Source organism: Oncorhynchus masou, chromosome 15 (assembly GCF_036934945.1).
Source record: "Oncorhynchus masou masou isolate Uvic2021 chromosome 15, UVic_Omas_1.1, whole genome shotgun sequence".
Taxonomy (NCBI): Eukaryota; Metazoa; Chordata; class Actinopteri; order Salmoniformes; family Salmonidae; genus Oncorhynchus; species Oncorhynchus masou.
The window spans coordinates 63,946,272-63,971,346 of NC_088226.1; the positions used below are offsets into that span (position 1 = coordinate 63,946,272).

A 25,075-nucleotide genomic window follows, 5' to 3' on the forward strand; every position below is an offset into this window, starting at 1 on the left:
AGCGAGAACAGAGCTGAGAGACCGTTGTAGCAGCAATTAACTTATGAAGGAATTAGCAGTTAGTTAAATGCAAAGGAGCAACATGGCGAGCCAGAAGTTGAAGACGCCCCAGTATCATTCAAGTCTGCCGTCTGGGAACATTTCGGTTTCCCTGTAAACTATAACGGGGATTACCAACATGTAGGCTCTGTTCATTACTGATAGCCTGTTAGAGTGGTGGATATAACATCTACAACATGTAGGCTCTGTTCATTACTGATAGCCTGTTAGAGTGGTGGATATAACATCTACAACATGTAGGCTCTGTTCATTACTGATAGCCTGTTAGAGTGGTGGATATAACAACTACAACATGTAGGTTCTGTTCATTACTGATAGCCTGTTAGAGTGGTGGATTTAACATCTACAACATGTAGGCTCTGTTCATTACCGATAGCCTGTTAGAGTGGTGGATATAACATCTACAACATGTAGGCTCTGTTCATTACTGATAGCCTGTTAGAGTGGTGGATATAACATCTACAACATGTAGGCTCTGTTCATTACTGATAGCCTGTTAGAGTGGTGGATATAACATCTACAACATGTAGGTTCTGTTCATTACTGATAGCCTGTTAGAGTGGTGGATATAACATCTACAACATGTAGGCTCTGTTCATTACTGATAGCCTGTTAGAGTGGTGGATATAACATCTACAACATGTAGGTTCTGTTCATTACTGATAGCCTGTTAGAGTGGTGGATATAACATCTACAACATGTAGGCTCTGTTCATTACTGATAGCCTGTTAGAGTGGTGGATATAACATCTACAACATGTAGGCTCTGTTCATTACTGATAGCCTGTTAGAGTGGTGGATTTAACATCTACAACATGTAGGTTCTGTTCATTACTGATAGCCTGTTAGAGTGGTGGATTTAACATCTACAACATGTAGGTTCTGTTCATTACTGATAGCCTGTTAGAGTAGTGGATATAACATCTACATGTAGGCTCTGTTCATTACTGATAGCCTGTTAGAGTAGTGGATATAACATCTACATGTAGGCTCTGTTCATTACTGATAGCCTGTTAGAGTGGTGGATATAACATCTACAACATGTAGGCTCTGTTCATTACTGATAGCCTGTTAGAGTGGTGGATATAACATCTACATGTAGGCTCTGTTCATTACTGATAGCCTGTTAGAGTAGTGGATATAACATCTACAACATGTAGGCTCTGTTCATTACTGATAGCCTGTTAGAGTAGTGGATATAACATCTACAACATGTAGGCTCTGTTCATTACTGATAGCCTATTAGAGTGGTGGATATAACATCTACAACATGTTCATTACTGATAGCCTGTTAGAGTGGTGGATATAACATCTACAACATGTAGGCTCTGTTCATTACTGATAGCCTGTTAGAGTGGTGGATATAACATCTACAACATGTAGGCTCTGTTCATTACTGATAGCCTGTTAGAGTAGTGGATATAACATCTACAACATGTAGGCTCTGTTCATTACTGATAGCCTGTTAGAGTGGTGGATATAACATCTACAACATGTTCATTACTGATAGCCTGTTAGAGTGGTGGATATAACATCTACAACATGTAGGCTCTGTTCATTACTGATAGCCTGTTAGAGTGGTGGATATAACATCTACAACATGTAGGTTCTGTTCATTACTGATAGCCTGTTAGAGTGGTGGATATAACATCTACAACATGTAGGCTCTGTTCATTACTGATAGCCTGTTAGAGTGGTGGATATAACATCTACAACATGTAGGCTCTGTTCATTACTGATAGCCTGTTAGAGTGGTGGATTTAACATCTACAACATGTAGGTTCTGTTCATTACTGATAGCCTGTTAGAGTGGTGGATTTAACATCTACAACATGTAGGTTCTGTTCATTACTGATAGCCTGTTAGAGTGGTGGATTTAACATCTACAACATGTAGGTTCTGTTCATTACTGATAGCCTGTTAGAGTGGTGGATTTAACATCTACTACATGTAGGCTCTGTTCATTACTGATAGCCTGTTAGAGTGGTGGATATAACATCTACTACATGTAGGTTCTGTTCATTACTGATAACCTGTTAGAGTGGTGGATATAACATCTACAACATGTAGGTTCTGTTCATTACTGATAGCCTATTCGAGTGGCAATACGAGTAACATGACTACTCATTTGCGCCGACATAACCCCAAAGTACCAATCGGTGGGACTGGGCTAAAAAATGAAACGGCAACCACGCCATGTCCTTCAAACACGTCCCCTTGAGAGTATTCACACCAGTGTAAACTTGGGGGAAGAGCAGAGGGAAGTAGTTACAGTGTGGAAGTTAGAGAGGGATAATGTAACGATTCATGTGACCACTGACAACGCTAGAAATCTTGTAAATGCAGTTGCGCTATCTGGATTGGGGCAACAGATATGATGCTCTGCTCGTTTTTAATCTAACATCTCAAAAAGCAATGTCAGTGAATCCAATCTCTCGCCTCCAAGCAAAGATCAGGAAGGCGGTATTCTTCTTTCATAAAAGCACAACTGCTGAAGATGTTTTCAAGACAAACAGGAGATGCTGGAGCTGCCAAACCACAAACTAACCCAAGATGTCCCTACTAGATGGAATTCAAGCCATGACATGGTTGAGAGAAACCTTGAGCTTAAAGTTGTGGTGTATTTTACACTGACTGATCAAGCTGTGAGGAAGAATGTCAAAGATATTGTGACTTTGTCTGAAAATGACATAAGACCAGCAGAGGAAGTTATCAAAGTGTGCAAACCTCTCAAAACAGTGATATGCACTGAGAACATTCCATCATTCCACTAGTTTCCATGGCCCTGCTTATGAAAGCAATGGTCCTGAAATCAATAGTGGCATCTGATGAAGTTGACCCGGCAGTAAGGGAGTAAGGGATGTCAAGACTGCTATCAGAGTTAACCTGGAGCCTAGATATGCTGACCCTGGTGTCCAAGACTTCTGACACAAGAGCACCGCTCTGGAACCCCGGTTCAAGTCCCTGCTGCCCCTGGATGCTGCTGCTCGTCTGAGAGTCTACAATGAACTCACAGCAGGTATTGTATTTATTTTGTTAATGTGACATTTATTATTTTATTAATGAGTGATTTAACAATTAATTATAAAGTAATAATTGTAATTGTTATAATAGTGTCTGATGTATATTTCTAACAAACCATATTTTGTATATATTTAAAGCCACTTTAGAGATAGTAATTTTCATGTAATTTCATTCTGCAGGGCCACAGATACCACAGGAGCCAACCCCTCTCCAAAGACGGCAGGCGACAGGGGTTCTCCTCCAGAAAAGAAGCCTGCCATGGCTGAGCTTTTTGGGGAGTTGTTCACGACCCAGGAGCAGGGTCAAGAGGAGTCAAAGGTCAAGGTCATAGAGGGGGAGGTGACCTCATACAGGGAAGTGGACTGTATTCCCCTGGATGCTGATCCACTTACATGGTGGAAAACCAAAGAGTTAATATACCCTCATGTTGCCATGTTAGCAAGGCGCTACCTGGCTGTGCCTGGGACCTCTGTCCCTAGTGAGAGGGTTTTCTCCACATCGGCTAACATTGTCACAGCAAGCCGATCTGTGCTCACTGTGGATAATGTGGATAGACTAATCTTCTTAAATAAAAACTTGGAAATCTGATAAAAATGTTTTTATTTTTATTTTGTTTCAAGTAACCAGTCTCAAGTTGTCCTATTTTGTTTAAGGCACTGCTGTGTGACTTAATGTTGATATATGCTGCTGGACTATGCACTCTTTGTAACGGCGTTCTTCGTTTGTCGAAAGAGAGTCGGACCGAAATGCAGCGTGTTGGTTACTCATGTTTTTTAATGAAACAAATGACGATTACATGAAAATACTGAGACAAATACAAAACAACAAAACGGAACGTGAAACCTAAATACAGCCTATCTGGTGAAACTACACAGAGACAGGAACATCACCCACGAAATACACAGTGAAACCCAGGCTACCTAAATACGGTTCCCCATCAGAGACAACAAGAATCACCTGACTCTGATTGAGAACCGCCTCAGGCAGCCAAACCTAAACTAAACACACCCCTAATCAACCACAATCCCAATGCCTACAAAAACCCCAATACGACAACACAATAACATAAACCCATGTCACACCCTGGCCTGACCAACTAATTAACTAAAACACAAAATACTAAGACCAAGGTGTGACACTCTTGTTGAAGTTCTGTTTTAAATGACTATTTTATTTCATGTTATAAGGCAGGCACTGAACTTCATTCTGGCCTTCACAGCCGTGGCATGCACCATCTGCATCATATGCACACGCATACACGCACTTATGCAGACAGACACACACATACGCACACACACACACACACACACACACACACACACACACACACACACATACAGACATGGTTTAGAATTTTCATCATTCAGCTCATTCTGGAGAAGATACGCTAAAAGCATTGTTTTAGTGATTGTTTTGTACTCAGGCTTTCCTCGTGGACAGGAAGATGGAACACACATGATTAATGTCTGTGAATTTATGATAGTGTTTGTTTGGAATGTGTGGAAAAGAGAGGGGAACAAATGTCACTGAGTTCCTGTTGTTTGGGTTGACCTTGACATGGTGACATAATGTGAATAGAATGCAGCCTGTATATGGCAACAACAAGGGAGATCTTGTATACTTTACAGTAGTTTTGCTATAATTAGTCTAGTAAGAGCTCTGTTCTGAGTATGCCCTCTCTCATATTAAACATAGTGCCAAACCAAACAGTCCAGAGCTCTGCAACAACAGTCTTCCAGGTCCCTTCTGTCAGAGCCTAGATGTCTGAAAGATAAACCAGAACAGCACAAACAGACGGCCAACACAGTCAATTAACTACCTTTTTATCTACCCCCCATTGCCCAACCATGAGAAAAGAGCGATAAAAGAAACAGATGCCCAAAGAGTAGTATCTATGTTACTCTGGCGTTATTAATGAAGGCCAGAACAATGTAAAGTAGTGTGGAGTGCAGCAGGCATTTGTGATTGATCCATAATCCAGATATTTCAATTCAGTATGCGAATATGGATACTTTTGAACTGGGTAGAATGTATTGTGTGAAAAGAGCAAGACAATGTTCGTATTGCAGTAGCTACATTGTAGTACAATGTTCAGGCCTCTCCTCTGTCAACAGAATGACTTCATGATTCATTTCTCCCCAGGGCCTGTGGTCCTTCGCTATGGTGCTTTCACATTGCTCAGTGTACTGTGTAAACCTAGCGGTGCCTATTACCAAACTGGCGATCATATAGCCTATGTTGTAACCTAGCCTTAGGACCAATGTTCCCCCTAAGCTGCGCGCGTTCGCGGGAACCCAGCTCCCCCAGGACTGCTGCAGAAGAAATATCAGCCTGCGCAGAGAAGCACGAGATTGAACTTCACTCAACTTTGTAGTTTTCCCCGTTAGTCAACACTATCAAATGAACTTTTAACTAGGCACACCTGTTAATTGAAATGCGTTCCAGGTGACTGCCTAATGAAGCTGGTTGAGAGAATGCCAAGAGTGTGCAAAGCTGTCATCAAGGCAAAGGGTGGCTACTTTGAAGAATCTAAAATCTATTTTGATTTGTTTAACACTTTTTTTGGTTACCACATGATTCCATATGTGTTATTTCATAGTTTTGATGTCTTCACTATTATTCTACAATGTAGAAAAGAGTACAAATAAAGAAAAACCCTTGAATGAGTAGGTGTGTCCAAACTTTAACTGGTACTGTACGTGTAGTGACATGTGCACGTTTGTACATTTGTTCATATCCTTTGCTAGTTACTGAGTTATTAGCCCAGTTATAGATTATTTGTAGTCAGCAATGGGGGAGCGATTGCTTCCTACAAGAGCACAACAATCTTTTTTTTTGTCTTAAAGGGGCAGTGTTGTATTTTGAGAGTAGCCAATAGGCCGAGGATAGGATCATTTGTCTGATTCTCTATAATAATGGTATGGAAGTAATAATGCATTTTATTTTGTAAAGTGTTTTCTTGCATCAAACAACACAACAGCATGTTCAGTCACTTACATGTCTGAAGGACAAGTAGATAAATAGGTTCATGTCGAGCCCTGCATGTTTTTTTTCAATAGTCTCATGGAATGTAGGCCTACAATGAACACCTCACATTGCAGTGCTACTGTAGGCTGAATGATAGAGCAGCTATTTCCATGTTAAAATGTTATGGGATGCATTTTCTCCATTGTTTTTAATGGAAGACCACTCAGGTATTTTCACAATGTTCAAGTTTGCGCTCAGCAGTCCTGAAATTTGCTCAGTGAGGAAAATGTTTTGAGGGGACATTGCTTAGAACTTGTGCTTTGTGTTTGCCTATTGTCCAGTAGGTGTACATTAGGCACATTTCAAGACTATAGATTATAGTCCTCACCATTCCAAAGTGAAAGTCTGTATTTATCAAGGCTTGGCTGGAGGAGAGAAGAATGATACGTCTTTATCTTTGTTCCATGGTGTTGTTTTCATGTTCAGAACAAATGACCAAGAGAGAGGGGAAAGGGACAGTGGTATACATCAACATGTCTACATTCAACTATAAACCAGTGGAGCCTCAAGTCTCTTCAGTTTAATGGGAAAATTGCTATTGTTTTTTTTAAAGTTAAATGAAGTGTCTGCTAAAAGGTTGAGTTAAATGTTGGTCTCTGCTAAACTCTGTTAAAGTAGGACATCTTTGTTTTACAGATAATATTAGACATTTTAATAGTTACATTTACAGGCCTGCAGATGTAATTACATGGTACAGTGAAATTCTTAAACTCTGAGCACCAACAATGCAGGACAAAGTAATGTCTCTAGTGTGGAGGGAAGGAGGAGAAGTGATGTTTGCCAGAAACAATACCTCTACTAGCAGACACACAGTTGACAGATTAGAGAGATAAAGACTTGGGCGTCTGGAGATTAAACGTAGATGACAGACGTTCCCAAGAGCTCTTGGTGGGAATTATAATGATCATCCCAATTCCTGAATGGAGGTGTTTTCAGAAGTAACAGTCATATTTGTATCCTGTTACTCAGTAGGGGATATTTGAACACTTCACAACAAAGTTGCTTTGATCACATATTGGTAGCTTTTGGCATGACTCTTGGCAATGGGGCTTGTAAGGCCAACAGTTAGAGTGTGAAGTCCTCTATTTTCCATCAACCCAGAATATTTAGGTAAATATGTCATCAGGGAATCTGATATGCTCATTGTGTGGAATGTCATCCCTGCTAGAGTAATCAGTTGTCTGAAACTCCACTCTTAGCACCCAATGGGCATCCCCCGTTTGACTTGTGACACCTGGAATGCTGTCATTAATTATTTTATTTTACCTTTATTTAACTAGGCAAGTCAGTTAAGAACAAATTCTTATTTTCAATGACGGCCTGGGAACAGTGGGTTAACTGCCTGTTCAGGGGCAGAACGACAGATTTGTACCTTGTCAGCTCGGGGGTTTGAACATGCAACCTTCCGGTTACTAGTCCAACGCTCTAACCACGAGGCTACTCTGCGCGTGTCTCAGAGATTGATAGTAGTCTATATGACTATAGGAGGGGTGTAATGTGTAATGTGATTATTGTGACTAGCCTGATATTTCCACCAGGGAGATTACTCTTAAACACATTACAATGAGCAATTGTGTTTTGTTTGTGCTAAAGTCCCAGCATGCATCTCTAAAAGAAACAGCTGTTCCTACAATATTGTTGTACCTCTTCCTGTTGTCACACCTGCAGTTGCATAGGTCATCCTCCCTGCAATGTCACATCCCCACAGGAAAGAGATCAAAGGTCCACACACACACAGACAGACACACACACAGACATACAGTTTGATAGAAACACACATACAAATTGTGTATTTGCACGCACAGATACACATTGAGGTGACACAAGGTCACTGAACGTGACGCTGCTTGGGGAGAACTCAGTGGATGTGGTGTCAATAGCTTGATAAAGCACCGTGAGACGAGTTGCAGGGGGGTTAACACTGACAGTTGCTGACGATATCTCCAATTGTTGTGGCCAATTGGTGGAAACTGGGGTCCCAGAGGAGGATTTGACATAGAATGGCGTTCTCAGTCTATGGTATGTCTTCACCCACCAGTGTCCCGATCTGATGATCCAATTACACTCCAACAATCAACGGCACCTCAGCTTCACTGAGCGATAAACAGCCTCTTCACACTGGGCTTGAGCCCAGGGGTTCTTGCTGTCCCCAAATACTGTTGCACCAAACAAACAGTCCCGCGCTTCAAAAAGGGAAAACCATGACCATCAGACCATGACCTTCATTAGTCATCGAGAAGCTGTTCCCCTTCCGAGAATGACAGTATGGTTCCTCACTTGTATGGCTGAAAGCCCCAATTTTCTCACTGGATATTGGTACCTTAGTTTATTAGCTGTGACGTCCTTACATTTCATATGACCTCCCTTCTCTTTCCAGCCCAATATTGGTCGCTTTGGCATCCCCCACGGACCATCAGGAGAGAAGGTGGCAGTCGTTGCTGTGGACGACTGCGACATCGCCATGGCAATTGGCTTTGGTGGCCAGATCGGGAACTACTCTTGTGCCGCCCAGGGCATACAGACAGGACAGAAGAAGTGAGTGCAGTCTCATAGGGTTTATCCTATTCACTTCTTAACCATGTGATTCTTTATTCTTATGCAAATGTCCATATCTAAATGTGTTTCTTATTCAAATGTAAATCGCCTCCTGCTAGGGAACAAATAGTTGGTTATTAGTAAATCACAAGATTTGACAATAGAGGGCATTTTGTTATATGCGAGCAGTGCATTTTTTTCGTAACTTGTGTTATGAGTTCATGTTACGCCAGCATTGGTCCCACTAAACAGTGGAGGTTTTGATGCAGGGGTAAAGTAGTTGTAAGAGGCTTGATCAGCCTTTCTCTTTGCCTTTTGGTTTGTGTGTTGAGTCACAATGTTAATAACAATGTTCTAGTGTGGTTGTAGCGTGATTGGTGCACTGGAATGTCAATCAGAGAATCATACTCATAACAAAAGGCCTTGACTCTCCACTCAGAATCAGACCCAGTTGATAGTTGTTCTATGTTGTCCATCTCTAGGTCCCTGGACCTGACCGGTCCACTACTACTGGGCGGTGTTCCCAACCTGCCGGGGGATTTCCCCGTCCGGAACCGAGACTTTGTGGGCTGCATGAGAGACCTGACTATAGACAGCAAGCCTGTGGACATGGCCAGTTATGTGGCCAACAACGGCACGGCCGCAGGTCTGTTCTAATCCTCACATGTGTGATATTCATTTGATAGTTGTCATCTGTAGCTCAGTTGGTAGAGCACGGTGCTTGTAATGCCAGGGTAGTGGGTTTGATTCTCGGGACAACCCTGAATGTAAAATGTACGCACCCTTGATTGTAAGTCTGCTAAATGGCATATTTCAACGTATTAGTCTAATCCTATTGATGCCACTGATTATCATAAGCCTGTATTACATGTCTGTATTCAGGGTGCACAGCGAAGAAGGACTTCTGCACTCAACGTGTGTGTCTGAATGGAGGAGTCTGTGTGAACAAGTGGAGCACGTACTCCTGTGGCTGTCCCCTGGGTTACGGAGGGAAGAACTGTGAACAAGGTAAAGGCTGTCCCCTGGGTTACGGAGGGAAGAACTGTGAACAAGGTAAAGGCTGTCCCCTGGGTTACGGAGGGAAGAACTGTGAACAAGGTAAAGGCTGTCCCCTGGGTTACAGAGGGAAGAACTGTGAACAAGGTAAAGGCTGTCCCCTGGGTTACGGAGGGAAGAACTGTGAACAAGGTAAAGGCTGTCCCCTGGGTTACGGAGGGAAGAACTGTGAACAAGGTAAAGGCTGTCCCCTGGGTTACGGAGGGAAGAACTGTGAACAAGGTAAAGGCTGTCCCCTGGGCTACGGAGGGAAGAACTGTGAACAAGGTAAAGGCTGTCCCCTGGGTTACGGAGGGAAGAACTGTGAACAAGGTAAAGGCTGTCCCCTGGGCTACGGAGGGAAGAACTGTGAACAAGGTAAAGGCTGTCCCCTGGGTTACGGAGGGAAGAACTGTGAACAAGGTAAAGGCTGTCCCCTAGGCTACGGAGGGAAGAACTGTGAACAAGGTAAAGGCTGTCCCCTGGGTTACGGAGGGAAGAACTGTGAACAAGGTAAAGGCTGTCCCCTGGGTTACGGAGGGAAGAACTGTGAACAAGGTAAAGGCTGTCCCCTGGGTTACGGAGGGAAGAACTGTGAACAAGGTAAAGGCTGTCCCCTGGGTTACGGAGGGAAGAACTGTGAACAAGGTAAAGGCTGTCCCCTGGGTTACGGAGGGAAGAACTGTGAACAAGGTAAAGGCTGTCCCCTGGGTTACGGAGGGAAGAACTGTGAACAAGGTAAAGGCTGTCCCCTGGGTTACGGAGGGAAGAACTGTGAACAAGGTAAAGGCTGTCCCCTGGGTTACGGAGGGAAGAACTGTGAACAAGGTAAAGGCTGTCCCCTGGGTTACGGAGGGAAGAACTGTGAACAAGGTAAAGGCTGTCCCCTGGGTTACGGAGGGAAGAACTGTGAACAAGGTAAAGGCTGTCCCCTGGGTTACGGAGGGAAGAACTGTGAACAAGGTAAAGGCTGTCCCCTGGGTTACGGAGGGAAGAACTGTGAACAAGGTAAAGGCTGTCCCCTGGGTTACGGAGGGAAGAACTGTGAACAAGGTAAAGGCTGTCCCCTGGGTTACGGAGGGAAGAACTGTGAACAAGGTAAAGGCTGTCCCCTGGGTTACGGAGGGAAGAACTGTGAACAAGGTAAAGGCTGTCCCCTGGGTTACGGAGGGAAGAACTGTGAACAAGGTAAAGGCTGTCCCCTGGGTTACGGAGGGAAGAACTGTGAACAAGGTAAAGGCTGTCCCCTGTGTTACGGAGGGAAGAACTGTGAACAAGGTAAAGGCTGTCCCCTGGGTTACGGAGGGAAGAACTGTGAACAAGGTAAAGGCTGTCCCCTGGGTTACGGAGGGAAGAACTGTGAACAAGGTAAAGGCTGTCCCCTGGGTTACGGAGGGAAGAACTGTGAACAAGGTAAAGGCTGTCCCCTGGGTTACGGAGGGAAGAACTGTGAACAAGGTAAAGGCTGTCCCCTGGGTTACGGAGGGAAGAACTGTGAACAAGGTAAAGGATTTTAGGAAAAGTGTATTGGATATATTTTTGGGGGGTTTCGTGTGTCAGTCTGTATATCCTGCATGTGTGTGTGCATGTGCCCTGTGTGTATGTAGCTGTGTGTTTTATTGTGTGTCTCATAATTAATGGAGTTCAAAAAGTTTTAGTCATGCGCTTCAAGGCTAGCGGTGAGTAAACAGACAAGGTCAATGTGGACAAGTTTCCTGAATCTCCACATTCCGACATTCCACATACACACTGACCTCTGACCTCTGGCCCTGTTGGAGTACTTTACTAATACATCCTTCCATCCCTGCCTGCTTGAGGTAATCACAGATGTCAACTGGCCTTATTGATGGAAGTAATAGACTGATGGTAACCTGGTTTTCACCTGTCTTTAAGGAAGGTATTTACATTTGGCCCAGGGCCACATGACCACTATTACATATCATTGGTGATCTGATTATTACCCAGAAGCATTGTGGTGCTGTCAGTGGTACTTGTCAGTTGCAATGCTTGTTTTTATGTCTATAGTTAACTAACGCAGTATATAGAGGTAGGAGAGCAATTCATAGTTTATGGTACTATATACTGTATGTAGATTGATGAGGATATTTTTTTAATACATTTTAGAATAAGGTTGTAGCGTAACAAAATGTGGAACAAGTCAAGAGGTCTGAATACTTTACGAATGCACTTTATAACAAACAGTTTCATGATTGTGAATCACAATAATAGGGTCATTCCACCGATTCGGTGCCTTTTGAGAAGTAAAACTTTGGATTTCACCTCATTTTTACATTCTGTCATAAACAGCACATGTTCAACCATAAAAAAAAATAGTTGTCTCTTCTCAAGAGATTAAATGAAAAAGTACTATAGTAAGTGCCTATTAAGTGCCAAATAAAGTAACAGGGTTGACCGTAACAGGGATGACCATTTCTTACTAAATCAGCCATAAATCCCCATCTGACAGGGGATATGGAAACGTGTTGTGTGCAATAGGGAGTGGAAATTGAAGACAAGCTTCACAAAAAAAAAGGAAATTGTTAAAACATGTCTAACTTGTCTAACTATGAGTAACAGGGTTGACAAATGATGCTTGACCGGCTCAGTTTTCCACCACAAAACACCAGGAAATGGCCATAAAGAGTAGAAACAGCTCACCTGGTTTTGACTGTTCAATCTTTTTTTTTCTTTTTTAATAGTTTAATAGTTTCTCCATATTAAAACAAGAGTTCAGGTCACTTAACAGGGTTAACCTTAAAGGACAGATGTAAGTAAATCAGTAATCACAAAATAATTATAATCTTCAGAAATGACTTTGTCAAGCAACAAAATAACTAGGGCTTTACAATGATGGTGAAACCTGGAGAAATGTTGTTATTAAGTGGTTAAATAAAATTTTCCTGGAAGTGACACAGGGTTGATGGAGGGACATCGCCTTTATTCATAACAAAATCCAATTTCTTGAAGTATCCTTGTGGTCTATATTAAAGGCCACTTCATTTAATATACCAGGCTTTTAAAATTCAACATTGGTTTACAATTTCTACTTACAATATCAAAGTGACGCAAAAGGCACTCATTTCGTGGAACGACCCATCAATCACCATTTCACAGGAAGCAATGAACAAGTACAGACTCTGTCCACAACTTTTACTGCTGAGCTCATCGTCTGCAAGACCATACACACAGAAGATCTACCTGTATGGCAATGATGTAATGATAGCCCCTGGATGTGTTGCCATGGATTTGTAGTCAGGATTTAGTCAGGCTGTTTGGAACAAGCCTAGAAAGGACCTAGTAAATAAATAAAGGTTTACTTTTATTCATTTTACTCTAGTTGGTTCTCCAACTGAAGTGACCCTATCTGTTGCCCTTCCTCCAGTCATGCCCTCCCCGCAACACTTTGATGGCCATGCCCTGGTGTGGTGGCGAGAGCCAGAGATCACCATCAGTGTGCCCTGGTACGTGGGCTTGATGTTCAGAACCAGGCAGAGCTCTGGCACCCTGCTGCAGGCCAATGCTGGGGACTTCTCCAAGATACACCTCCTGGTGAGTGGACCGGGGTAGCCCAGAGCCTACACAACAACACCCAGGGCCTTCCTCCATGTTATTAATGCTGGGTAAAGGCTAAGCTAATGCTATGATAAGGCTAAGCTAATGCTATGATAAGGCTAAGCTAATGCTATGATAAGGTTAAGCTAATGCTATGATAAGGTTAAGCTAATGCTATGATAAGGTTAAGCTAATGCTATGATAAGGTTAAGCTAATGCTATGATAAGGTTAAGCTAATATGCTGGCGTTAAATGACTCAACTTCATGTTCTCTCTTTCTTGTCACCCCCTTTTCTCTCATGTCACCCTCCTCTCTCTCCCTCTTTCTCTGCCTTCCATCTGCTTTCTCTCACCATCTTCTTGACTCCAGATCAGCGGCAGACATGTGCGTTTCCAGGTGTTCCTGGGGGTGAAGCAGGTTGCCCTGCTGGACTTCTCTCAGGTCAGGGTGAATGACGGGGAGTGGCACCACGTCCTGGTGGAGCTGAAGAGTATCAAAGACGGGAAGGACATCAAATACATGGCCCTAGTATCACTGGACTACGGCATGTTCCAGGTACTCACTGCCTCACTGGCTGCCACACCATATTTGTGTGTTCTGTACTAGTGTTTGTGAATGGATGATCTAGTGTAATATGGTATGTATGCACAATACACATGGTCTCTGCAAGTGTTCTATGGGTGGGTGCGTTCCACAGAGGTCAGTGGAGATAGGCAACAAGCTGCCAGGCCTGAGGCTGAGGAGTCTGTTTGTGGGGGGGCTGATGAAGAAGGATGGGACTGTCCAGAGCGGACTCAAGGGCTGCATGCAGGTGAGCCTCACACACACCATGTAACTGTACTGTTCTCATCTTTGGAAAGCGAAATCAGTCAGCGCCAACACAGCACTGATGGTCCTTTACTCTCCTATGTTGCCAGGGCGTGCGAATGGGTGAGACGTCCACCAACCTGGCCAACGTCAACATGCTTCAGGGTCAGAAGGTCAGAGTGGAGGATGGTTGTGAGGTGGCCAACCCCTGCACCCCTAACGTCTGCCCTGAGCACAGCCACTGCACTGACAACTGGAGCTCACACACCTGCATGTGCCACCCCGGTAAGCCCCCCGGACGGGACCCACTGAAATGCTTTTAGTAGGGTGTCCATCTACTCCGCCTAGTGGGTCAAAAAACAAGCTTTGTTGTTGACATTTCACTTCCTTATATTATAAAATACATTTTACCAAGACAAATATGATTCATCATGTTCTGAATCGTTCCATGGGGTCTTTATCATGTCATTTTTTTCACCTTTATTTAACCATTTCATTGACATTATATCAAAATAGTCAGATTTCGTAACCTAATATGTCCGATAATAAGCACCAAGCTCTGTTGACATAGCGGTACAGGTTTCTCATAATAACCTTTTGAGGATTACATGAAAAGTATATACTCAAATATGAAAATACTACATCTCATATCTCAAAATCGATGTCCATCTTACCTCTATATTGTTTTATGTCCTGCGGGGTTCAAGAAGAAAGATGAAGCGTTCAACAGGTTTTTTCTCTGGCCTCCATTGATTTCATCACCCTAATTCTAGCCATCCTACAAGGGTAAAAACTCCAAGAACTCTTGAGCAGATGATGATAGAGACATGGGATTTGGACCATTGGTTGTTTTAGAGGATTATTCACCCATTGGTGAAACCATGCGTTAATATCATTTTTTTCCCAGGGTACTTTGGGAGGGAATGTGTGGACGCGTGTTTCCTGAATCCCTGTCAGCATGTGTCCACCTGCGTCCACCAGCCCAGCTCCCCCCACGGCTACGGCTGCCAGTGTGGTCACAACTCCTACGGACAGTACTGCCAGAACAAGTGAGTACCGACACTGATCTAAGGACAGTTTATTTATTTTTTGTTTTTGTCTGTTTAGATTCTGTTTTTTGAAACCCCACCTGCTGTGAGTCAGTGCCAATTCTGATGTTTTTGGAAAACAATTCACTTTGTTTCAGAGCTTACCCCAGTAACCCCACTTAACCCCAACCGTACCACTCAGTACATTCCATCAACCTCTGTAGTAATTTGATTTTGTAAACTGTTGCCCCTTGGCTTTGGTATTCGTTGGTGTTAAACAGATTCATAGTAGTTTTGGCATTGGCTTAGCATATTTCAACTCCCTAATGATTTGCTCATGGTTAACATCGGTGCATCCTTGCTTGCTAGGATAAACAGGTTTCTAAGTGGAATAACACATAGTTCTGTTGTTCTCCAGAGCCAACCTGCCCTGTGCTCGCGGATGGTGGGGGAACCCTATCTGTGGCCCATGTAACTGTGATGTCAGCAAAGGTTTCTACCGAGACTGCAACAAGACCACTGGGGAGTGCCGCTGTAAGGTACGGAAAATAACGAACCACACGTAGTCTCTTCTGGGTATGTGTTCTCGCTGTCCCCATTCCCTCCTGTATTGCATGATCAGTTCACACTCTCTCCTGCCTTCAGGATAACTACTACCGGCCCGAGGGAGGGGACACTTGCTACTCCTGCGAGTGTTTCCAGCTTGGCGCCATGTCACGCTCCTGTCACCCCCATACGGGCCAGTGTCAGTGCAGGACCGGCGTGATCGGGCGCCAGTGTAACCGCTGTGACAACCCCTTTGCCGAGGTCACCTCCAGCGGCTGCATGGGTAAGGATCTTACTAACTCTTACTAACGCATCTTACTAACTCATTGGCTCCCTGACCTAAACCCTAACCCTTACTAACTCATTGGCTCCTTGACCCTGATCCTGATCCAAACTCCTTAGCTCCCTGACCCTAACCCTTACTAACCCATTGGCTCCATGACCCTGATCCTGACCCTTACTCATTAGCTCCCTGACCCTAACCCTTACTAACCCATTGGCTCCCTGACCCTGATCCTGACCCTTAGTCATTAGCTCCCTGACCCTAACCCTTACAAACTCATTGGCTCCTTGACCCTGATCCTGACCCTTACTCATTAGCTCATTAGCTCCCTGACCCTAACCCTTACTAACTCATTGGCTCCCTGAGCCTGACCCTGATCCTGACCCTTACTCATTAGCTCCCTGACCCTAACCCTTACAAACTCATTGGCTCCTTGACCCTGATCCTGACCCTTACTCATTAGCTCCCTGACCCTAACCCTTACAAACTCATTGGCTCCTTGACCCTGATCCTGACACTTACTCATTAGCTCCCTGACCCTAACCCTTACTAACTCATTGGCTCCTTGACCCTGATCCTGACCCTTACTCATTAGCTCCCTGACCCTAACCCTTACAAACTCATTGGCTCCTTGACCCTGATCCTGACACTTACTCATTAGCTCCCTGACCCTAACCCTTACAAACTCATTGGCTCCTTGACCCTGATCCTGACACTTACTCATTAGCTCCCTGACCCTAACCCTTACAAACTCATTGGCTCCTTGACCCTGATCCTGACACTTACTCATTAGCTCCCTGACCCTAACCCTTACAAACTCATTGGCTCCTTGACCCTGATCCTGACCCTGACCCTTACTCATTAGCTCATTAGCTCCCTGACCCTAACCCTTACAAACTCATTAGCTCCCTGACCCTAACCCTTACAAACTCATTGGCTCCTTGACCCTGATCCTGACCCAAACTCATTAGCTCCCTGACCCTAACCCTTACAAACTCATTGGCTCCTTGACCCTGATCCTGACCCAAACTCATTAGCTCCCTGACCCTAACCCTTACAAACTCATTGGCTCCTTGACCCTGATCCTGACCCAAACTCATTAGCTCCCTGACCCTAACCCTTACTAACTCATTGGCTCCTTGACCCTGATCCTGACCCAAACTCATTAGCTCCCTGACCCTAACCCTTACTAACCCATTGGCTCCCTGACCCTGACCCTGATCCTGACCCTTACTCATTAGCTCCCTGACCCTAACCCTTACTAACTCATTAGCTCCCTGACCCTAACCCTTACTAACCCATTGGCTCCCTGACCCTGACCCTGATCCTGACCCAAACTCATTAGCTCCCTGACCCTAACCCTTACTAACCCATTGGCTCCCTGACCCTGACCCTGATCCTGACCCTTACTCATTAGCTCCCTGACCCTAACCCTTACTAACCCATTGGCTCCCTGACCCTGATCCTGACCCTTAGTCATTAGTTACCTGACCCTAACCCTTACTAACTCATTGGCTCCTTGACACTGATCCTGACCCAAACTCATTAGCTCCCTGATCCTAACTAACTCATTGGCTCCCTGACCCTGACCATAACTCATTGGCTCCCTGACCCTGATCTTAACTCATTGGCTCCCTGTGCTTGGTTGTTTTAATCTCTTCACCAGTTGTATATGAAGGCTGTCCCAAGGCCTTTGATGCAGGGATCTGGTGGCCAACGACCCAATTTGAACAACCTGCTGCCATGAAGTGTCCCAAGGGATCCACTGGTAAGCACAGTAACCCTTTTCAGAATGGGAAAATGGATTGGAAATGCATAGATTTGATTGAAATTTGAGCAGACAATACTGTTTATACTGTTGTTATCCTGTGTCAGCTAAAAGGCAATAGAGGTCAACAGAGAATCGTCACAATCAGTCCTGCTCTTCCTTACCCTTCTCTCCCCATATCTTTCTCCTCCCCACTAGGCACGGCCATCCGCCACTGCAGCGATGAGAACGGCTGGCTGCCTCCCAATCTCTTCAACTGCACCTCTATCACCTTCTCTCAGCTGAAAAAAGAGGTATGTCTTGATTTAACCTTTATTCAAACCAGGAAGTCCCATTGAGAGTAAAAACCCTCTTCTATCATTGAGACAACTGTCTGACCTCTGACGTCTCACTGACCTCTGGCCTTCAGGACGAGGAGTTGCACCTCAACAGCTCCAGGATGGACGGTGAGAGGTCAAAGTGCATGGCCAGCATGCTGAGGAGCGCCACCAACCGCACGGAAGACCTCCAGGGCAACGACGTGAAGACGGCCTACAGCCTCCTGACCCGCCTGCTGCAGTACGAGAGCCAACAGCTGGGCTTCGACATGGCCACCACAAGAGACATTCACTTCCATGAGGTGGGCCTCTGGAAACATGCTTCAACTGGTGTTGAATGTTTAGTGCCATTCGGTGCCTTGTAGTGGTCTTTCTCAGCTCTCAAATAATGTGTTGAGCTTGAAATGAGAAGATAGACAGGATAGTTGTGGAGTTAGCTTGTTCATTGGCCTTAGCAACACTACTACTTACAATGACGTCAGGAACTCATGCACTCTTAGAAAAAAGGGTTCCAAGAGAGTTCTTCGACTGTCCCCATAGGATAACCATTTTTGGTTCCAGGTAGAACTCTTTTGGGTTTCGTGTAGAACCCTCTATGGAAAGGTTTCTACATGAAACTAAAAAAGGTTCTACCTAGAACCAAAAGGTTTCTACCTGGAACCAAAAATAGTTATTCAAAGGGTTCTCCTATGGGGACAGCAGAAGAACCATTTTAGGTTCTAGATAACACCTTTTTTTCTAAGTGTAGAAATATATCCTCAAATAGTTCTCTATCATATGTTTACCCTAAATGTTCTCTCACAGTATTCGGAGACTCGCTCAAAGTTGAATGAATGACCCACATTGTTAAGCTCAACTGCTTAAGGATCCTACTAGCTTTAAGTCGCTAATAGTTTCCACAAATCCTGCTTATAGCTGGTGGTACCGGTTTGCTAAGAGCCTGTTTTCCCAGTTGGAGATTTGTCCCCCTATAGAAAATGTGATCTAGAGCCTATTATGTGTAAGTAATATAGCGTAATGATTAGCATGTTTTCTATGAGCTTTATTAAGGCTATGACCATACTGGGCACTGATGGCTAACAGTGTGCATTCCTGGCACCAGCCCTAGCTCTTTGGGATGTTAGATACCAGAAGGTGCATCTGGAAGGGTTTAAGGGGTCAAGAAACAATTTAAAAAGAGTGTATTGGGTGATTGAGCCAATGGGAGTAGCAGTTCCCCCAGGGGTGGTGAGGTGATGTGTACAGTGACCCCCCACCCGCCTTCCTTTATAGGACAACTCTCCTTTCCTTCTTTTGTTTTCTTCATTTATCTCTGTTCTGTTGGCTTTGTTTTCACGTGCTTCATTTAGGATATATGATACCGATTATGCATTCTGTTTGTCTCTGATGTATACTGGCCACACAGAGTAGTGCATAGTATAGATGTGATATAGGTGTATAACATGCCCTGTTAATGTTCTAGAACATGGTTCGAGCAGGCAGTGCCATCCTGGACCCTGCTAACAGAGGACACTGGGAGCAGATCCAGCGTTCCGAAGGTGGCACAGCTCTACTACTGCACAGCTTCGAGGAGTACGCCCAAGCCCTAGCCCAAAACATGAGGAAGACCTACCTAAAACCTTTTACTGTTGTCACGGAAAACATGAGTGAGTCTATCTGCAGTGCAATGACACTATTATTTTGTTGCTGTAACATAATTTTCATTACTAATTAATGCACAGTAAGGTTACATTGTGCATTTCAAACAACCGACCACCAATACCTCTTGTGGAGACAAGTATCATTATCACACATTCTCTCTCTCTGTGCTCACAGTTGTTTCTTTGGATTACTGGGACCCATCCAGGCCAGAACGGACAAACATCCCGCATTTCCAAGAGATCCAGGAGGCCTATTCCAAAGAAATGGAATCTTCTGTCCGCTTCCCAGAATTCCCAACACAGCAAGAGCAGCCAGAGGAGGTTAAAGGTGGGATTAAAGTAGTAGTGCAGCATAGACATTTTGTGGTTCATTCTGTCACTTCCACAATGCAAATAGTTAATTAAAGAGGCAATCTGTGATTGTGACACATTTTTTTACTTTAAAATTATTGATATAAACTCATTCATTATTGAAGATTATAATTTAAAGACTCCCCATTCTCATCTTTCAACTGTTCGCTAAAACAATGGCGCGGTGGCCACTTTGTTATTGTTTCAACTGCAGATTGCCCCTTTAAGTCTGAGCTGTTGTACTGTATAAACAGTTGGTCAAGTTTTTCAACCAGTCTGGTAGAGTTTTTTATGTGAGAATCATTCATTCATTCATTGTCATAGTATCGGTTTCAATCGTTATAGCGGTCTCGATAGCAGCAGCCACAGACGCAACAGCCATAAACGCGCCCCCTGTCCAGGCTGAATCCACCACCGTGGGTCACCAGGTGTCTGCCAAGAAAATGCGTCGTCACGCTGAGGTCCCAGGCCCTCTCCCTGTTGCCGTGGTGATCATCTATAGGACCCTGGGACAGCTACTGCCTGAGAACTACGACGTTGATCGCAGGAGCCTGAGGTATTGTTTACCACTGGGAATGCTGGGTTTGGTTTTTGTCGAGTTTTCCTTGTGATAGATGTTTTTATGCTACCTCACTATAGGCCAGGGATATGGCTATAGGCCAGGGATGTGGCTATAGGCCAGGGATGTGGCTATAGGCCAGAGATGTGGCTATGGGCCAGGGATGTGGCTATAGGCCAGGGATGTGGCTATAGGCCAGGGATATGGCTATAGGCCAGGGATGTGGCTATAGGCCAGGGATGTGGTTATAGGCCAGGGATGTGGCTATAGGCCAGGGATGTGGCTATAGGCCAGGGATGTGGCTATAGGCCAGGGATGTGGCTATAGGCCAGGGATGTGGCTATAGGCCAGGGATGTGGCTATAGGCCAGGGATATGCAACTTTGAAGGGCCGCAGTGGCTCGCGGGTCTGTGTACCCACATCCACACCTAGAGAACAAAACATTTTAGCGGCCCTCTTGACAGCGGAGAGAAAAAAATATTCTTTAATTTTCTGTAATTCTTCAAATGTTGTCATGGGCGTAGAGAAAAGTGTACAGTTTTAAAGTTTTAAAGCAATTCTACACATTTTGCCATGGGGCGGACAGAGAACTTGCAGTTTTTAAAATTATAACTTAGTGAGAGTGACTAACAAAATCAATGGGGCCCTCCGATCGGTAATTTGACCATGATTACTACAAGTTTAGACAGCTGGCTAGACTACTGTATCAATCAACAACAACAAATGACCTGACATGGGCTAATTGAGTGACTGGCAGTGACTAACATACCAACGGGAAAAACTTCTGTTACGCAACCGTATTTGTTTTTGTTTTTTTTTTGGGGGGGGGGGGGGGTTGATATGCGGGCCACCATTTGCCCTGTTATAGGCCCTTGTGGAAAGTCACTCTCGACATGAACATCTCTTGGATGACTAAAGTCAACGTAAACATAAATGTGTGTGTTTAGACTCCCCAAGCGGCCCATCATCAACACACCTATTGTGAGCACGGTGGTCTACAGCGAGGGGGTGCCCTCGACCTCTCTTCTGGCACAGGCCATCACACTCGAATACACACTACTGGAGACAGAGGAGAGGACCAAACCTGTCTGTGTCTACTGGAATCATTCCATCCCGTAAGGAAAAGCATACCTATCAATACTCTTACTCAGATCGTAAATTTAAAATGGAGTTTAGCTAGATTATGTTCAAGAACATACAGTACCTGTCAACAGTTTGGACACACCTACACATTCAAGGGTTTTTCTTTATTTTTACTAATTTCTACATTGTAGAATAATAGTGAATTCATCAAAACTATGAAATAACACATATGGAGTCATGTAGTTACCAAAGAAGTGTTAAACCAAAATATATTTATATTTTTAGATATTTCAAAGTAGCCACCCTTTGCCTTGATGACAGCGTTGCACAATTTTGGTATTCTCTCAGCCAGCATCACCTGGAATGCTTTTCCAACAGTCTTGAAGGAGTTCCCATATATGCTGAGCACTTGTTGGCTGCCTTTCCTTCACTCTGCTGTCCAACTTTCCACACCATCTCAATTGGGTTGAGGTCTGGTGATTATGGACCAGATGGGATGCGGTATTGCTGCAGAATGCTGTGGTAGCCATGCTGGTTAAGTATGCCTTGAATTCTAAATAAATCACTGACTGTGTCACCAGCAAAGCACCATCACACCTCCTCCTCCATGCTTCACGGTGGGTACCACACATGCAGAGATCATCCATTCACCTACTCTGCGTCTACAAAGACACAGCGGTTAGAACCAAACATCTTTCATTTGGACTCATCAGACCAAATTACAGATTTTCACTGATCTAATGTTCATTGCTCATGTTTCTTGATCCAAGCAAGTCTCTTCTTATTATTGGTGTCCTTTTATAGTGGTTTCTTTGCAGTAATTCGACCATGAAGGCCTGATTCATGAAGTCTCCTCTGAACAGTTGATGTTGAGATATGTCTCTTACTTGAACTCTGTGAAGCATTAATTTGGCCTGCAATTTCTGAGACTGGTAACTCTAATGAACTTGACCTCTGCAGCAGAGGCATCTCTGGGTCGTCCTTTCCTGTGGCGGTCCTCATGAGAGCAAGTTTCATCAAAGCACTTGATGGTTTGTTTTTGCGACTGCACTTGAAGAAACTTTAAAAGTTCTTGAAATTTTCAGTTTTGACTGACCTTCATGTCTTAAAGTAATTATGGACTGTCATTTCTCTTTGCTTGTTTGAGCTGTTCTTGCCATAATATGGACTCGGCCTTTTACCAAATAGGGCTATCTTCTGTATACCACCCCTACCTTGTCACAACACAACTTATTGGCTCAAACGCATAAAAAAGGAAATACATTCCACAAATGAACTTTTAACAAGGCACACCTGTTCATTGAAATGCATTCCTGGTGACTACCTCATGAAGATGGCTGAGAGAATGCCAAGAGTGTGCAAAGCTGTCAAAGGCAAAGTGTGGCTACTTTGAAGAATCTGAAATACAAAATATATTTTTATTTGTTTAACACTTTTTTAGTTACTACATGATTCCATATGTGTTATTTCGTAGTTTGATATCTTTGATGTAGAAGTAGTAAAAATAAAGAAAAACCCTTGAATGAGTAGATGTGTCAAAACTTTTGACTGGTACTGTAAATCGTATAAAACAATATCTATTTTGGCTCCAGGTTTCAAGGAACGGGAGGCTGGTCTGCCAAGGGGTGTGAGCTGGTGTTCAGGAACAGCACCCACATCAGCTGCCAGTGCAGTCACATGTCCAGCTCTGCTGTGCTCATGGACATCTCCAAGAGAGAGGTACCACCCAGAGCTCCCTACCAAACATTCAGTTATGGTGACTCAGCTTATGTTAACTTCTATTATTTGATCTTACCCCTGGCCATGTTTACCTCCTCAGCATGGAGAGGTCCTGCCCCTGAAGATCATCACCTACACCACGGTGTCAGCCTCGCTGGTGGCCCTCCTCATCACCTTCCTCCTGCTGGCCATTCTCCCGAAGCTCCGCTCTAACCTCCACAGCATACACAAGAACCTGGTGGTGTCAATCTTCCTCTCCCAGCTCGTCTTACTCTTCGGAATCAACCAGACTGAAAATGCGGTGAGACCCTAGCACACAACCCTGAGGCACACCCGAAAAACACTCTATTTTGTCTTATTGCATTATTGTATACTGTCGACTTGTCAATATACACTACATGACCAAAAGTATGCTCGTCGAACATCTCATTCCAAAATCATGGGCATTAATATGGAGTTGGTGCCACACTTCTCTGGTAAGGCTTTCCACTAGATGTTGGAACATTGCTATGGGGACTTGCTTCCATTCAGCCACAAGAGCATTAGTGTAGTTGGGCACTGATGTTGGGCGATTAGGCCTGCATGCAGTCAGCTTTCCAATTCATCCCGAAGGTATTCGATGGGGTTGAGGTCAGGGCTCTGTGCAGGCCAGTCAAGTTCTTCTACACCGATCTTGACAAACCATTTTTGTATGGACCTCACTTTGTGCACAGGAGCATTGTCATGCTGAAACAGGAAGGGCCTTCCCCAAACTGTTGCCACAAGGTTGGAAGAACAGAATCGGCTTGAATGTCATTGCATGCTGTAGCGTTAAGATTTCCCTTCAGTGGAACTAAGGGGCCTAGCACGAACATGAAAATCAGCCCCAGACCATTATTCCTCCTCCAACTATGCATTGGGGCAGGTAATGTTCTTCTGGCATCCACCAAACCCAGAATCGTCTGTCGGACTGTGAAGCGTGATTCATCACTCCAGAGAAAGAGTTTCCACTGCTCCAGAGTACAATAGCAGCGAGCTTTACACCACTCCAGCCGACGCTTGGCATTGTGCATGGTGATCTTAGGCTTGTGTGCGACTGCTCAGCCATGGAAACCCCTTTTATGAAGCTTCTGACGAACAGTTATTGTGCTGATGTTGCTTCCACAGGGAGTTTGAAACTCGCTAGTGAGTGTTGCAACCGAGTACAGATGTTTTTTTAAGAGCTATGCGCTTCAGTACTAACAGCACTAAACAGCACTTACAGTTGACCGGGGAAGCTCTAGCAGGCCAGAAATTTGACAAACTGACTTGTTAGAAAGGTTGCATCCTATGACAGTGCCTTGTTGAAAGTCACTGAGCTCTTCAGTAAGGCCATTCTACTGCCAATCTTTGTCTATGGAGATTGCATGGCTATTTGCTTGATTTTATACACCTGTCAGCAACGGGTGTGGCTGAAATAGCCAAATCCACAAATTTGAAGGCGTGTCCACATACTTTTGTACATATGGTGTACCTGCAGTCGACCCCCACCCAACCCTTCCCGCCGGGGAAAGGCCATTCTGTGCCATATCTGCCAGGGCACCAAGACCATTAACCAAAATAGCCAATTAAATTGATTTGAAAACCAAAAAACAGTAGCTATTCTGTTAAGAAAAACATAAGCGTATGTAAATAAATAATTAGCCTACATGTCAAAGTGCATAGGGGATAGCCTATGCGTGTTGGCTACAGCCTGCCCTGTCCAGGCCAATGCTGACATGAG

The 25,075-nt window shown here is 44.2% G+C and overlaps 1 protein-coding gene across 1 annotated transcript in view; it reads left to right on the forward strand.

The window, feature by feature from the left end:
- The window catches only part of LOC135556632 (cadherin EGF LAG seven-pass G-type receptor 1-like), a 92,553-nt gene that overhangs the window by 60,198 nt on the left and 7,280 nt on the right, over positions 1 to 25,075 (forward strand). The window contains exons 6-24 of the mRNA XM_064989991.1: positions 8,488 to 8,645; positions 9,128 to 9,291; positions 9,528 to 9,653; positions 13,063 to 13,229; positions 13,603 to 13,788; positions 13,931 to 14,044; positions 14,151 to 14,325; positions 14,948 to 15,089; positions 15,487 to 15,607; positions 15,714 to 15,897; positions 17,564 to 17,665; positions 17,864 to 17,958; positions 18,075 to 18,284; positions 19,445 to 19,628; positions 19,798 to 19,950; positions 20,319 to 20,529; positions 21,480 to 21,647; positions 23,208 to 23,334; positions 23,435 to 23,635. Coding sequence (XP_064846063.1) covers positions 8,488 to 8,645; positions 9,128 to 9,291; positions 9,528 to 9,653; positions 13,063 to 13,229; positions 13,603 to 13,788; positions 13,931 to 14,044; positions 14,151 to 14,325; positions 14,948 to 15,089; positions 15,487 to 15,607; positions 15,714 to 15,897; positions 17,564 to 17,665; positions 17,864 to 17,958; positions 18,075 to 18,284; positions 19,445 to 19,628; positions 19,798 to 19,950; positions 20,319 to 20,529; positions 21,480 to 21,647; positions 23,208 to 23,334; positions 23,435 to 23,635 — 2,988 coding nt within the window. The remainder of the gene's footprint in view (positions 1 to 8,487; positions 8,646 to 9,127; positions 9,292 to 9,527; positions 9,654 to 13,062; positions 13,230 to 13,602; positions 13,789 to 13,930; positions 14,045 to 14,150; positions 14,326 to 14,947; positions 15,090 to 15,486; positions 15,608 to 15,713; positions 15,898 to 17,563; positions 17,666 to 17,863; positions 17,959 to 18,074; positions 18,285 to 19,444; positions 19,629 to 19,797; positions 19,951 to 20,318; positions 20,530 to 21,479; positions 21,648 to 23,207; positions 23,335 to 23,434; positions 23,636 to 25,075) is intronic.